This window comes from Zalophus californianus, chromosome 13, assembly GCF_009762305.2.
Source record: "Zalophus californianus isolate mZalCal1 chromosome 13, mZalCal1.pri.v2, whole genome shotgun sequence".
Lineage (NCBI taxonomy): Eukaryota > Metazoa > Chordata > Mammalia > Carnivora > Otariidae > Zalophus > Zalophus californianus.
This window is the reverse complement of record NC_045607.1, coordinates 43,049,211-43,065,077: the sequence shown is the minus strand read 5'-3', so window position 1 is coordinate 43,065,077 and position 15,867 is coordinate 43,049,211. Positions and strand designations below refer to the sequence as shown.

Here is a 15,867-nt window from a genome sequence, read left to right as displayed (position 1 = left end):
CAATATCAACATCAGAGAATATTTACACATTCTAATTCCTCTATCTCTTCCTCATCCAAACCCTGGTTTTGGGATTTAGTTATTCTTCACTATTCCCCTAAAGTCTAGAGACTAGAGGGGCGCCTGGGTGGCTCAGTCGTTAAGCATCTGCCTTCAGCTCAGGTCATGATCCCAGGGTCCTGGGATAGAGCCCGCATCAGGATTCCTGCTCAGCAGGAAGTCTGCTTCTCCCTCTCCCTCTGCTGCTCCCCCTGCTTGTGCTCTCTCATTCAGGTGCTCAGTCATTAAGCATCTGCCTTCGGCTCAGGTCATGATCCCAGGGTCCTGTGATTGAGTCCTGCATCGGGCTCCCTCCTCCGCGGGAAGCCTGCTTCTCCCTCTCCCACTCCCCCTGCTTGTGTTCCTGCTCTCGCTATGTCTCTCTCTGTCAAATAAATAAATAAAATCTTTAAAAAAAAAATCTTTAAAAAAAAAGTCTAAAATGGGTGGCAGGGCTGTGTTCCTTCTGGAACACTGGGTCCACCCTAATACTCTAGGATGATGGCCTCAGTACCTTTAAGCTAACCACATATGCAAAGTCCCTTTTGACATGTAAGGTAACATATTCACAGGTTCTAGGGATTTGAATGTGGACATCTTTTGAGGGTCATTATTTTCCCTACCATACCCCATCAGGTTCTTCCAAATGACTGTGCTCTCCTAGATAGTGACCCCCATTTGGCTGCTGGAAAAGCAAAACACCTGTGTCTATATCTGGATTCCCCTGGGAAGAGCAAGAACAAAGAAATGATTTAGTCTGGTGTTTCTGATCCTGAATCAGCTTTGCCCAAGTGTCTGCTCAAGCCTCTAATGTACATTCTACACCAAAAATTATCACTTTCCAGTAAGTTTGTGGAGTACAGAATTCAACTTTCCCTCCTTGGACGTTCAGAACTCATGCTGGCATTTCAAAGGTCTGGAGGAGTCCCCCAGGAAAGAAACTTACTTTTCACATAACATTTCATGGAACACTTAGGGAATAATGCACTACATTGTCCTCCAACTCTGGTCAATGCCACGGAAATAGCTCTGCAAGGCATCTCCACACCTCTCCAGCTCCTCTTAAGAGCCTAATGCTTGAAGCCATGCCTCCTGCCATAAGAGAGTAGTCCTTCTCTTGCACCAGCCGTCAGGTGAACTTTGGCAAACCCAGAACCTTCTTACTGACTCACACAAAGTATGTGAAGTGACCTATTGTTCAGGTGTCTCAGTTCTGCCTGGAGACTCATTTCCTGGAGAGCTAGGTGGGTTCCCCCACCCCCTTATTCTTCTCTTCTCCCTCTCCTTGACTCTGGCTCTTAAAACTCAAGGGGGAAAATGAGCAGGAAATGGTGTGTCACCAAATATACTTACGGGTTTTGCTTCCCTCCCTTACTTGTCAGATCAAATACTTAGGCAGATTGCCACATGAAAACTAAAACAGTTTCTTCTTTCAGCAAATGGTTGCTATTGTCAAAACAAAGAAGAGTATGTTCACTGCCTCACTGCTGGTGTGTTCCGGGCTGTGACCCTGGCACTCCACTGCATGGATGTTTGATTCACTGTAGTCTTTCCCAGAAATCACTGGAAGCTTGGGAGATAGCACAGAATCTCAGAAGAATACTTAGAGATCACTCACTGGACTTTCTTCTTGCATCCTGGCATCTTCCTTCAGTAACCCTAATTAAGAGGCTCTTCATTTATGTTTCATACATTTTATGACCATCAACTACGTACTCACCTGAAAAAAATCCTTTACACTAGAGTCCTGACAGACCAGGCAATGTGCCTCTTCTGTATGCCTGAAATGCCTTCTCTCTACCTACATCTTCCATAATAATAATAGTAAAGATTTATAGAATGTTTACCACAGGGTAGGCGCTATACCAGCCCTTTTAATTATGTCATCTTATTTCATCTTGACCACAATCCCATGAGGTAATATTGCTACTTTAAAGACAAACAAAGCACAAAACCATTACTGAGTTTTTACTGTATTTACTGGTATTATTTACTGAGGGTTTTCCATATTTCAGACACTAACGTGGGCTAAGCACTTTACATTTTTATCATCAAGTCTATGAGGAGGTGTTAAGGTTCCTCTTTCACAGATAAAGAAACTGAGGCTTCCATGAGGTAAGACATGCCCCCACGGTCACACAGCTAGTAAGAGGTAGAACTGGGATCCAAAGCTACGAGTATCTTCTATTTATCCTTCACTGCCTCCTCCCTGTTGTCTTTCCAGCCAGAGGGGTCCTCTGTGTATCTGCGAATTCACAGAGCATTTATTCATCATCCCAGTCTTGTTACTTGTCATATTCTGCACAGAGCTTAATTTCTCCTCACTGGGTATCTCTTAACCCACTTTGCATTCCTTAACATGCCACTCGGAACACAGGCTCTATAAATATAAACTGGTTTAGAGTAAGTCAGCTTACAGCAACCAAGACTGGCAAAATAAACAAAACAAACAAACTGTTTTTTGATGAAGAGTTTCCAGGTCTCGGTTGATTTCTTCATTGTTTCAGGAAGCAGCTACACAATGGCATTCAGTACAGGGGATGACACTGAATGGTCTGTCCCCTGGTGCTTGTTTGAGCAGCCACCACAGCTGTTCGGCCGAGTCCCCTCGGATCTGCTGGTGAGACCAAGACTGAAAGAATCTGTGAGTCAGAGTAAGCTCCAGCTTCTGGAAAGTGTCTGACACACAGTAGGCACTCAACAAATATCTTTTGAATAATGACCAGTTACAAAGTCACGTGGTACAGATTCAGCATTTAGAAATGATCATCTCCTTTCACCTCTGAAATGATTCTTAGATACCATTCATCTAGAACATGATATACTCAAGACACTTATTTTCACCTAAATAATAAGATTACCTTCAATAATAAAAATAAAAAATAACTAAGAAAAACTGTAAAATGAAATCCTGCAGATTCTTTTGGTGATAAAGTGAAATGCTATATGCCAACTTAGTAACACTGTGCTCGATGCATGGCTGATGCCCAGCAATGATCCTGAAGGACCTTCTTCTACATGTTGGTCCCCATGGGGCAATAAGTGCTATGGGTTCTGTTTTCTAAAGAAAGTTAATGACAGTCTCTTTCTACCAAAATATATTTCTTGTAAGGAAAACATGCTTTTTTTAAAAGCCACCAAATTAATAATTTCTCTTATTTGTATAATTTTGAAAAAAAAACAATTTTTTATCTCAATAGCACTTCTGCTACTGCTCTTCAGTAGAAAAGAAAATAACCCAATTAGAAAGCTGCTTATGGATTTTAGAAAATCTGAGTGTCTACAAAGCATTCCATTGTACCAGCCCAACCCCTAAGCCAACTCATACCAGTGCCAACACATTTCAATTGCTAGACTCTTTCTCCTGCTAGATCAAGTGCATGGCAGAGATGGGCTAGCTGTTTATCACACTATTCCCTCTCCGTCCTGGGCACATAGCCTGGCATCCCTTGCACTTAGCTGTGACTATGACTATGTGACTAAGTTCCCACCAACGAGATATGGCTGGAGGGCCTGTGTGCCCCTCCAAGCCCGGCTCATATAATGATCCCATGCACACCCCTCCAGCTCTTGCCATTCTGCCCCAGCTTGAAGAAGATAAGCCCTGAAACCTTGAAAGCCTCATGGAAGATGGCAGAGCCTCAAGATAGAAGGTTTCTGTGTCCCTGACCGCTGCTTGGAAAAAAGCCAACCACAGCCCAAGTACCTCTGTTCTAAACTTTACATAAGTAAGAAATGCTTCTATCATGTTTGATCCATTCTACTGTCTTGGATGTGTTTGTTAAAGTAGCTAGCTAGCATCAGGAGGTCCTGAGATTTTTGCAAAATTATGAAATACTGACAGATTATTTATAAAATAGTAAATCTAATCATTGTATGCCAAATCAGACACTAGCTTATAAAATAACAAAGTAACCTAGAACTAAGACATCATTGTAGACTAGGTTCTACTCTAGATAAACCACTGAAGGTGCCAAAAGTTTAAGAAAAATGTTGTTGAAAACCTTGAAATATAGAATATTCTTTTAATTGATTTAATTTTTCTGTGACACCAGAAAAGCCCGCTATCGCTTGATTTCAGTGATAAGAACATCTTGATCCAGCCTCATAAGCACCAGTGTTTAAAAGGAGGACAGTTTGTGCCAGAGCATTCATGCAAATAGACATTTCTGAGAATTAGACATATCTGAGACTTTTAAAAAAAATTGGTGAGAATTGGAGTGGTGAGGTATAGGCTCTCATCTATATTTAGTAAAAGAGAGATTAGGATCACTTTAACTTCAGAATTATATGATTATATTTGAACACTGATAGTAATCCATAATTTAAACTGATCATAAAAACACATTATTTTATTTAAATGTTAAATGTATAGGAATATGTATTTGTCCTGTGTACACATAGGAAATATACCAGGAGACACTCTCAGAAATTTAAGTCTCAAGCAAAACCTGAGAAATTTAAGCCTCAACCACAACCAAGGTCCAATTAAGTAAATTATTTATTTTGTTGTCCAAAGTATAAGGGACCTAACCAAGTTTAAGGCCATCAAGTTAAAGATGTAATGCCAAATAAGATTACTTACTGGTTCTCAAAAAACTGTCTGGTTAATGCAGTAAAGACCTTATAAGTAGATAGATAATCAATGGCACTTCTGGAAAACTGCCTTTGGTGATCACAGCTGTTGACCTGGGCCCAAATGCATCCCAAATAACTTACTAAAAACATCTCTCCCATCAGTCTTCTCTCCATCTCCACTGCTCCTACTTTTATCTACACGACCACAGCTCTTACCTGGCACACCGAAATATCTACTCTCAACCTGGGTTCCTTGCTTCCACTCTTGCCCCTTTTCCACATGGTTCCCCCCAAGGGGTGCCCAAAGCAATCGCTCTAAAGCACAAGTCATATCACACCACTCTCTAGCTTAAAATCCTTTCATATGTCTTCACGGGTCTTAGGATAGAATTGGAACTCTCGCCCACCCCATCTCAACCTATCCTAGTACCAGTCTCCCCATTCCCTTCACTCCAACCCAACTAATCTCCTTTGAGTTCCTTGAATATCTCCAGTTCTTTTCCATCAAGGCTTTTGAACTTCCGGTTCTCTCTGCCTGAAATGCTCTCCCTCCAGCTCTTTACATGGCTGATTCTTCTTCATCCTTCAAGTCTCAGCTTAGTGATCACCTCCCCCAATTACCCTCCTGCCCTGTTTATTTCCTTCCTAGCACTTTTAATACCCTATAATTTTATTCTCTATTGTCTGGAAATCTAGACACCCTATGAGGACATGAACTTTTCTTTTTTCTATTACATTGTTTCAGGCATCATATCCTCAGAGATGGGTGGATGAATGGATGGACAATATAGGCAATAGATAATTTCAACATTCTTTGTCCCATGGACCATCCATGAGAAACTGTATTATCACATTTGTCAGTAAGTGTCACTGTCCTGTCCTGCAGGCATGGTTATAAAGCAATCTCAATTTCTGCTCCCTTAACTGTGTCTCCCCTGGGAACATAAAGACGTTTTAGTTCTGGGGCCATCCATTCGGCCCTTTCTACACAGTAAGTCTTACTATTAAATGAAAAATACCCAAGTTTGCAAAACTGATGATCCCAAACGGATATGTCCTAATATTTCATTATCCACGGTCTCACACAAGGCTATCCCGGCTTTGAATTTTAGCTATCCAACTTCTGAAGAAGCTCTTTCAGGAGAAACAAAAGTCACCTCAATGCAGAGTAAAACTACAAGCCACTTCCTGGATTCCCATATCTAGGAGTATCACGCTTAGAGGAAAGGAGCAAATCAAACTGACGACTATATGGAAATCCAGTACACACTTCACTTTGATTTATGGCACTGGGTCAGTCTGACAGAATAGCTTGTTTTCCCAGTTCTGACTAACTGGAGGAGAGTTGTGCCTACAAATAGGTTTCCCAGACGTTCCTCTGTACATATAACAGGAAATGCAGAATTGGCTCTGGGCAGGGGCTCTGGAAATGTCAGGGCAGTCTCTCCACACTGAATGTCCCTGAGAATGCCAACATTCTCAAGTGACCACACTTTTCCCCACTTTGAGCCATGGTGAAGACATGCTATCCCAATCCAGCTGAACTGAAGAACTCCATTCTGTAACTCAACATGAGAAAACTCAATAAGCCCCCACAGAATGCCTGCCAGGGAACTGCACATGAGCAATGTGACATCTGCCTACACAGAGGGAGGTTACAAGAATCACCCCAGCAAGGCATGTGGTGGTAGTCACTCCTGTAAGGCAGTTGCTGGGGTCTTTACCCAGGAAATTCCATAGTGCTCTCTTCTTGAAGGCCCAGAGGAGAAATGCCTCCCAGGACTCAGTACCAAGAAAAGCTTTGTTTCTACTAAGGATTTTGCTTTGCTGATGGTTTGTTTTATCTTTTGGACACTGTGATTACTTTAACAGATCACATTTCCTCTTTGCTTCTAGAAAGCCCAGGGATGGATTTGCAACCCTCTTCAATGACACTGGACATTATGACATGCATTCTTATGTTCCAACTGTACCACTGATTTCATCTTGTTTTCTTACACATGTTTTTCCTCAACTCTGATTTCTTTAAATACTTTGTATTCTCTTGTATATATTTTACAAGCTGCTTCAAATCCTTTTGGGAATGAAATAGGCTATTAATGCATAGATACACACAGTGGATTTTATGCCAAACCTGTTACAACCCTAGATCCTGTAAAAACACAATATGGCCTCAGACCTGGGCTTGAATCCTGATTCTGTAGGTTTCTAGCTATGTGATCTCGGGCAGGTCCCTTAATAGTTCCAAGCTTCCATTTCCTCCTCGTTAAATTAAGGGTAATATGGACGCCTGAGGGCGCCTGGGTGGCTCAGATGGTTGAGCATCTGCCTTCAGCTCAGGTCATGGTCCCGGGGTCCTGGGATCGAGTCCCATGTTGGGCTCCCTGCTCCTTGGGAGCCTGCTTCTCCCTCTGCCTCTCTCTCTCTCTTTCATGAATAAATAAATAAAATCTTTAAAAAAAAAATATGGACGCCTGAGTGGCTCAGTTGGTTAAGCGTCTGCCTTTGGCTTGGGTCGTGATCCCAGGGTCCTGGAATCGAGTCCCGAATCAGGCTCCTTGCTCAGCAAGAAGCCTGCTTCTCCCTCTGCCACTCCCCCTGCTTGTGCTCACTCTCTGACAAATAAATAAATCTTAAAAATAAATTAATTAATTAAGGATAATAACATCTGCATTGTACTATGGGTATGAGAAATAATGATAATTTATATGAACAGTCGCTACTTAGTAACTGCAAAATAAATAGTGTCTTCTCTTATTAATAACAACTACGCAGACTGCTACCAAAAAATACATAAAGGCAATGTCTGGAAGACACAGGGACACAGACACATGGAGGATGTCATGTGACTATGCAGGCGAGACTGGAGTGATGTACCTAACAAGCCAAGGACCACCAAGAATTATCAGCAATCACTAGAAGCTAGAAGAGGCAGAAGAAGATTCTTCCCTAGGTTTGGAGAGAAAACGCCATGATGACACTTTGATTTTGGACTTCCAGACTCCAGAACTGTGAGAGAATAAATTTCTTATTTTACGCCAGGCTGTTTGTGGAAATTTATTATGGCAGTCATAGGAAACCAATACATCCCCCAACTTCTATAGCCCCAAATAGTAGAAGTGAGGTAATCAAAACCAGGTTTCAATCTAGCTGACATCTGCCAAGGTCTCACAGATATTTACCTGACTTAAATGAATTAATTCCCCTCTCTGACCTTCAAACAGCTCATCTATAACATGGGATTAGGTCTAGATCAATGACGGCAAATACAGTGTAATTGGGAATGGCTGCCTACGAGTGCTGTGTTGAGAAGGATTATGCGGAGTCATCTGGACAAAGAGGCACAGACAGTCAAAATACTCCATCTTCATGTTCTTCACGCCTCTGTCACCGTCCTTGTCAGTTTCCTCTTCCACTACCCCCTCTTTAAACACGGGTGATGCTTAGGGTTCTGATACTCGCTCACACGTCTCTTCCTACCTTACATGTTCTCCTTAGACAAACCAACTGATTCTTATGGTCTTAAAGGATCACCTATAGTTTCTGCTAATAATTTCAAATCTCTCTCTCCCATCTAGATCAGTCTCCTGTCCTCATTTAGTCCCACACATCCAACTGCTGGATGAACATCTCCACTTGGCTATCCCAACAGCCAACTCCAAATAACTCACCTATAACAAAACCCACCAGTTGCTCCCCAAAGCCTGCTCCTCTCATATGCTGCCTCTACGTTGGTGGCACAACCATATACCTAGTTAGAAAACTGGGCTTTTCCCTTTTCTGGTTCCAATTCCTCAGCCTCCCACTTCAAATCACTTATCAAGATCTGCCAATCTTACCTCCTAGATAATTCCCTTCCATACCTACTATCATTGTCCTAATTCAAACTTCCATCAGTTCTTGCCTTTCAAGATTCAGCTCAGGACCCACTGCCTCCAGGAACCTCTGCAAGGACAGGGACTACATCTGGCTTTTCTGCCACTGTATTCTTAGAATCTGTCATTGTGTCTAACACTATAGGCAACAGATGATGACGATGACAACAACAATGATGATGGTGTGTATCATTTATTGATCACTTACTATGTACCAGGCACCATTCTCAGCAATTTATATCTCCACAACCACCTAATGGGGTTCTCATTATCCCTATTTACAGATGAAGTATAGAAAGTTTAAGGGACTTGCTCAAAGCTATACAGTTCTACCAAGAGGTTGCTGAACTGATCCGAAATTCAATTTAAATTAAGATAAAGTCATAGGGTAAAATAGTGAAACATACACCTATTTGTTCAATAAATATTTATTGAACATATACTATGTGTTAAGCACTGAAGATATAAGTAAATGAATACATAAACACATTAATTTCAGACATGGGGAAATCTCTCCGAAAACTCATTCCAAGCCACTTCCCCAGGCCTGAACTGACCCAGGAATCCGGGAAACCAGTCATTATCTATAGAATTCTAAATAACTTTGAGAAATACTAGGGGTGGCAGACTTAATTCAGAGTTTCCTCCTTTGCTATTCACCCCTCTGACCCAATAGTCTATCTCTAAGTGTCCTTCCAACCCCACATTCTATTATTTAGATTCTGTTCTTCACAGGCTACCAAGGGGCAAGGGTCTTGGCAAGAAGAGATCCTTTCCCACAACCCCTGGCTCCAGTAGATTATTCCTGGACACTACCCCCAAACCCAAGCATTGCTTGGACCCTAAAGAAATCCTAAAAATTGGAGCATGTGAGTCTTCCGTCAGTCTAAGAAAAGTCCACTTAAATTTTCCCATAATGCCTTTCTTTGTTATTTATAAATGTCAGGAAACCTATGACTGCATGCAAGCTGACTGTAATTAAAGTAAGACCCTGTCCTCTCTGCAATGGCAACTACTTTTTAAAATATTTATCCAAGATAGGGGTGCCTAGGTGGCTCAATCAGTTAATCATCTGATTTTGGATTTCGGCTCAGGTCATGTTCTCAAGGTCCTGGGGTCAAGCCCCATGTCAAGCCCCATGTCCAGGCCCATGTTGAGCCCATTGAGCCCTGCATTAGGCTCCGTGCTCAGGAGGAATTTTGCTTGAGTATTCTTTGTCTCCCCCTCCCTCTGCTTGCTCATTCTCTCTCTCTCTTTCAAAAAAGTAAATAAATAAATCTTTTAAATAAATAAATAAATATTTACCCCAGACAAGAGGACATGTCTGGGAAGAAACAGCAAGAGTGGAGTGAGTGACAGATGATCAACACATTACGCTCACCTTGGTTTGAAACTTGCTTTTCATGGAGAGCAATAAATCCTACCAGAGAATACTAAATGCTCCGGAGCTGAATCACAGCAATCCTGTCTAGACTGAAATGTCTCATCTCCATTTTGTCAAACACATTGTGTCTTGCCTATTATTGTGCAACTTGTAATCCATATGGACTTTACACAGTTCTATCAACAACAGAGCAGCCCCTGACCACATATAAATGATCTCAAGACATGCTAGAGACATAAGGGCAGATATCACGGAAATATCATTAGCTATGGCAACATACTAATGACAGATGGAGCAGTTGTAACAAATTTTGTGATAAAAACATTTCCTTACACTGTCATTCTTTTCAGTTTTTTTGATATTTTGAGATATACTCACATGGCATGGCTTTTGCAGAACAGAGGCAAGACCTATGACTGATCATCCAGTAATGCTTCAGATCAGAGCAATTTGTACATATGTGTGTGTACACATGTGCATGCATCCATATAAGATTTTTAGTATGACTGGTGCCCCTTGGGAGTGTGGTGTGCACAGTTTTTAGGGAAATGCACACAAGTAAATCCAGCACAAAGTTATGCAACTGAATGCACCTGTGCATGAGGTGAGCAGCTAGCAGAGGAATAGTTTCCTGTAAAGGGCTTCCTGAGTTCTACTCTAAGAGGTCAACGGGAGTTTGTATGGTGGATAGGATTATCAGGTGAAATAATGGGACACCCAGTTAAATTTGAATTTGGGGTACATGATGAGTGATTTTTTAGTACAGGTACTTCCCAAATATTGCATGGGTGTTCCGTATTTTTACTTGCAAAATGAGACATAGATAAGAATTTTTAAAAAGCTGGGGCGCCTGTGTGGCTCAGTCGTTAAGTGTCTGCCTTTGGCTCAGGTCATGATCTCAGGGTTTTGGCATCGAGCACCGCATCAGGCTCCCTGCTCCGCAGGAAGCCTGCTTCTCCCTCTCCCACTCCCCCTGTTTGTGTTCCCTCTCTCACTGTGTCTCTCTCTGTCAAATAAATAAACAAAATCTTTTTTAAAAAAAAGAATTTTTAAAAAGCTAACAGTGGAAGATATGCTTGTCAGTCATCTCTCCTTCTTTGTCATGAATCTTGTCACCATCAGCATCAATTAACATTTACAGCACATGGGGATGATGTCCATGCTGTAGGGAAGACCTATGAATTACTCCTGCTACCTAACACACTCAGAATGTGCCTGCTTCTTCAATAATGGACTCCCGGAGATCATGGACTATACCTTATTCCTCCATCCTCAAGACCTACCCAGTGATTGGTATGTGGTACTAGCTAAAAATACAGTTTTGAGGGATGCCTGGGTGGCTCAGTTGGTTAAGCATCTGCCTTCGGCTCAGGTCTTAATCCCAGGGTCCTGGGACGGAGTCCCATATCGGGCTCTTTGCTCAAAGGGGAGCCTGCTTCTCTCTCTCCCTGCTTCTCCCTCTGCTGCAACTCTCCCTGCTTGTGCTCTCCCTCTCTCTCTGACAAATAAATAAAAAATAAAAATCTTTAAAATAAATAAAAATAAAAAATAAAAATGCAGTTTTGAATAAATGAGGATGTGATACGGAATGACTATAAAGGGAGGAAATTTGGGGTGAGCAGGATAAAATGACAAAACTGTACATGGTAGAAAATAGAGGGACCTTCAAGATGGTTGACAACAGCCAAATCTGCAGCCACCTCCAACACCTATGAGCAGAACCTCGTAGCACAGTAATTCAAGTGAACAAACTATGAGTTTGGTTAGTAAGGCTGAACTGTCTCAAATAAGTGCAAAGTAGTCTAATCATTCTAAGTGGGTAGGGGAGGGAGAAGTATACAAAGCTGGGAAATCAATACTTAAAACAATTATGCACTTTAAAAAGCCATAATGAAGGGGGACAAAGCATTTAAAAGCCCCCAAGAGGGACAAGCAGTTCTGCCTAGGACAAGGTAACAAGTTTTAGATGGAAGAAGTTATATGAGCTATATAAGCAGGTATGGCCTTCAGAGATGCTTTGCACTTTATAGACTCTGTGTGTATGTTTAATAATATATGTATATATATATAAACATATATATTTTTATTGAAAAGTTAAAAAAATGGTACACTGAACTCCCACATACTCTATGTTATTCTATGGAATGAGAACTGAGTCTTGGGGTAAATTCACATTTCCTTTGAAAGTATCCCAGAATGGAAATGTTTAAGCAAATAAAGCAGTACATATTGGTCACACTGCAAACGCATATTTTTCTAGTCAGAGAAAATATTTGTAGCATGTGCACTTCTAGATTTTTTTCTGCACATATATGCACATGTAGGTATTTCACAAATATGCTATCAGACTCTATATACTATCCATGTAAGCTTGGTTTTAAACTACAAAGTGAATTTAAACAAGTGACCAAATATATTCCCACAACATAATATTTAATACTTACAAAGAAATTTTCTACTGATGAATTAGTTAACCACCTATCTACTACTGAACATTTAAGTTGTTTTCCATTTTTTTTCTGTGATAAACTTCCTGACAGCTAAGTCTTTAAAGATGTCAATCGTTATTTCTTGAGGATAAATTCCTAGAGGAAGAACTATTGAGTCAAAGACCATGTACATTTTTAAGACTTTTGATACATATCATCATTTTGCTCTCTAGAAAGGTTTTGTCAATTTATAATGTTATAATTATAAAATATTAAAGGGCTCATTTTCCAAATGATTTTTCCAGGTTAGTCACCTCATAAAATCATAAAATCTGCAAAATCAGAATTTAGAGAGCACATACATAGAGTAATATAGGTAGTAAGTACTTCTATGATAGGTATCAGAGGCATGTGTAATGTTAGGCAGCCATGGAAAGCGCTAGTTTAGGTTTAACTAAAGGAAAGGATAGTTGGAGAATATCAACATTTTCTAATGACAACAGAAAACCAAGCCAGCTTATAGTAAGTGCCATGTTCAATTGACCAACTCTGTTTTTCATCTTCTTTGAAACACAGAAAAGTAAAATAAAGAGAAAATATCCAAATAGAGAAGCTTAATTTAACAAGATCAGAGAAAACTAAGCTATGTTATATTCTGGTGGTCTTGCAATCAAATAATTAAAGTCATGTGGCCAATGTCTATGATTAATTCAATGAGAGAAGATGTTCGGCTATATAGCCAGATACCAAAAAAATTAAAAAATAATAATAATGATAATTTCTTTAATGGATAGCTCTCTTATGTAAGTGTTGAATAAGTGGTATAGTCAGAACTTTCAGTTCTTTCTGAAATACTCTGTTATCAATCTTGTTATGACAATCCTATAGTACTGGGATGGGTCATCCAGACAACTAAGGTAATGCAATGGTAATGCTTTGCTCACTTTAAAGAAAAAGATTAGCATTTCCAAAGTCAGCGTAGTCACCCAAAGTCAAAACAAACCTCAGAGGCAAAGGAAAGGGGCTGAAACCCTGAGAAACATAAAATGAGGAATGAGAAAACTCCTCCCCACTGAAGATTATTCAGGTGTATAAAGGCACACGAAGGAGTACTTAAGACCTAAAACATCACTGTCAACCTTGAGTCTGGTGGATTTTTTAGCTTGGGGAAAAGAAAATGAGCACTAAGCCTGACGTGTTTCGGATGTGTGTGTGGCCTGCATGCCTTGTGGGTCTTCTTATCACTGGCATCCTCTCTCTGGACTGTAACTTGCTGCATTTTCACCTGAGGAAAGTCACCTGGCAAAATCTGAGACTTCTGAGCAATACGAGCAGTTCATTTCCTGTAGAGTGCCTACAAGAAACCACAGCTTTTGAGTTGCCCCAAGAGATCCTATCACACACCCAGCCTGTGAAAAGGTACATCAAGGAGGCCTTCTATGAAATGTCCATACAGGCCTTCAACATCTTCAGTCAGCACACCTTCAAAACCACTTGGGAAAAGGACTATCTGAAACAAATCCAAATCGGACTCTATCAGCAACTGCAGTACTTGGAACAATGCTTGGAGGAAGAGGAGAAAGAAAAGGAAGACTCCAAAGAGATGGAACAGAACGGAATGAACTGGTCAGGAGCTATGGTATCCCAGCTGAGCAATCTAGAACTGAGGAGATACTTCAATAGGATAGACAACTTCCTGAAAGAAAAGAAATACAGTTACTGTGCCTGGGAAATCATCCGAGTGGAAATTAGAAGATGTTTCTACTACTTTCAGAAATTTGCAGTACTACTCAGGAAGAAATAAGGTATATTTTTAGAATTAAAATTCCTTTTCTCTCCAACATCTCCTTCTCCTTCATCTTCTTTTTAAGAATTATTGGGCTATCCTATAAGCCTGCCCACTGTCGGAGTGGCAGTGATTTAGGTAATGTTTACTGTCTCTAAAGTTGGCCTTGAGACATCAGCTACATCCACATTTCTAAGAGGTGATGCCAATCGTCCTCCGGGTACCAACAGTCTTGTTAGAAAGTTCTGAAGATAGTTTTAAAGGAGTAAGATCCTCTCCATGTTCTACTCTTTTCTTCCTCTTTCCCTTTTGCTATTTTGTACTTGTTTTGCTCTACGGCCTTTGAACTTCACCAAGCCAATGGTAGAGGATATGAATGAGAGAATGTTGCAAAATGAAACACCTCAGTGATTTAACTGTCATGCTGCCAAAGCTGTTTATTCTATGAAAGTTGAACATGTTAAAGGAGATTACACAAGCTTTCATAGAGTTAAAACCCTCCCTTTCTCCCCCAACTCAAAAAAAAAAAAAAGTGAAATTTCTGTCCTATTTGCTTCTCATTTTGTTTGAAATACAGTTTGTAGGATGGAATTTTATTTTTTTAAGAGAATGAAGATACTCAATGATATCAGATGGTTGAATTAGATGGCCATTAAGTTCTCACTCAAACCTTTGAGAGCCAATGATTCTAATGTAGAAAACACAGTTTATTCCTATTGCATACTATTTGATTTCCACATCCAACGGCATGGAAAATGCTGCAGAAAAATATATCTTTCATTGTTTTTCCATATTTTTTATTATTATTTTTTTCCTTTTCAAAGATTTTATTTATTCATTTGAGACACAGAGATACAGAGAGAGAGAGAGAGATCATGAGCAGGGGGAGAAGAGAGGGAGAGGGAGAAGCAGAGAGAGAGAGAGAAGCAGGCTTCCCGCTGAGCCAGGAGCCCGACTGCAGGGCTTGATCCCAGGACCCTGGGATCACGACCCCAGCTGAAGGCAGACACTTAACGATCTGAGCCACCCACGTGCCCCTTTTCCGTATTTTTTAAATGCCTGAGATGAAGTACCTGCAGTCATATCTCACATTGATTTTCACATTGGATTTTCCCAAATAGAAGACCACTTTCTGTCTGTTAAGTAAACTAGTTATAATAATACATGAAACTTTAATATAGTTTATCTTTTTGGAAATTATTTGTATCCAGATTACCTAGATTATTTACTTAAATTTTCTTGTGTGATCCTTCATCTGTATTAATCCATCATCCAGCTGAAATTATTTTTTTTCTTCCTCTCTCTCCTTCTCCCCATTTCAGAATCCTGTACCTTCAAGCAAGAACTAACATAGAGATTTGTGGCTACACAAATGCAAATGCACAGATGTACCTGCTTCCACCCTTGGGAAACCTCTCCTGCTATACTATTTCAAAACCTAGCTCCTGAACTGTTTAGATTCAAAGTTCATTCAAGTACAGGACTCAAATGGTAAAGCCAGAGAGTCTTATAAAACTGAGGCAAATTTCCGGCAAAAATTAAAAGTTGTGGATTATGGTATCCTGGTTATCAGTGGAAGGAAAGCAAACAAAATGAGTTAGTAAAATACATTTAGTAAAAACAGCTCATCAAGAGTTGTTCTAAATGAGAAAAAAAAAAAAAAGGCACCATGAACTGTAAAGATGTTGGGGCATGCAAGCTACTAAGCAGAAAGTATACAATTGGTATTTTCCAAGAATTTCTCTAATAATGCTTTTGCATAGTCTCCCTAATAAC

General features: G+C 40.3%; 2 protein-coding genes across 4 annotated transcripts in view; one reads left to right on the top strand and one right to left on the bottom strand.

Moving 5' to 3' along the window:
• The window catches only part of MOB3B (MOB kinase activator 3B), a 187,030-nt gene that overhangs the window by 167,951 nt on the left and 3,212 nt on the right, over positions 1–15,867 (bottom strand). The gene's annotated exons all lie outside the window — the stretch shown is intronic.
• On the top strand, positions 13,483–14,449 carry IFNK (interferon kappa). The gene has a single exon (XM_027616096.2). The coding sequence runs from the start codon at positions 13,483–13,485 to the stop codon at positions 14,107–14,109; it is 627 nt and encodes a 208-aa protein (XP_027471897.2). The 3' UTR covers positions 14,110–14,449.

Bases quoted from the DNA above. Each gene is read 5' to 3' on its own strand.
- IFNK (XM_027616096.2), top strand. From the start codon at position 13,483: ATGAGCACTAAGCCTGACGTGTTTCGGATGTGTGTGTGGCCTGCATGC.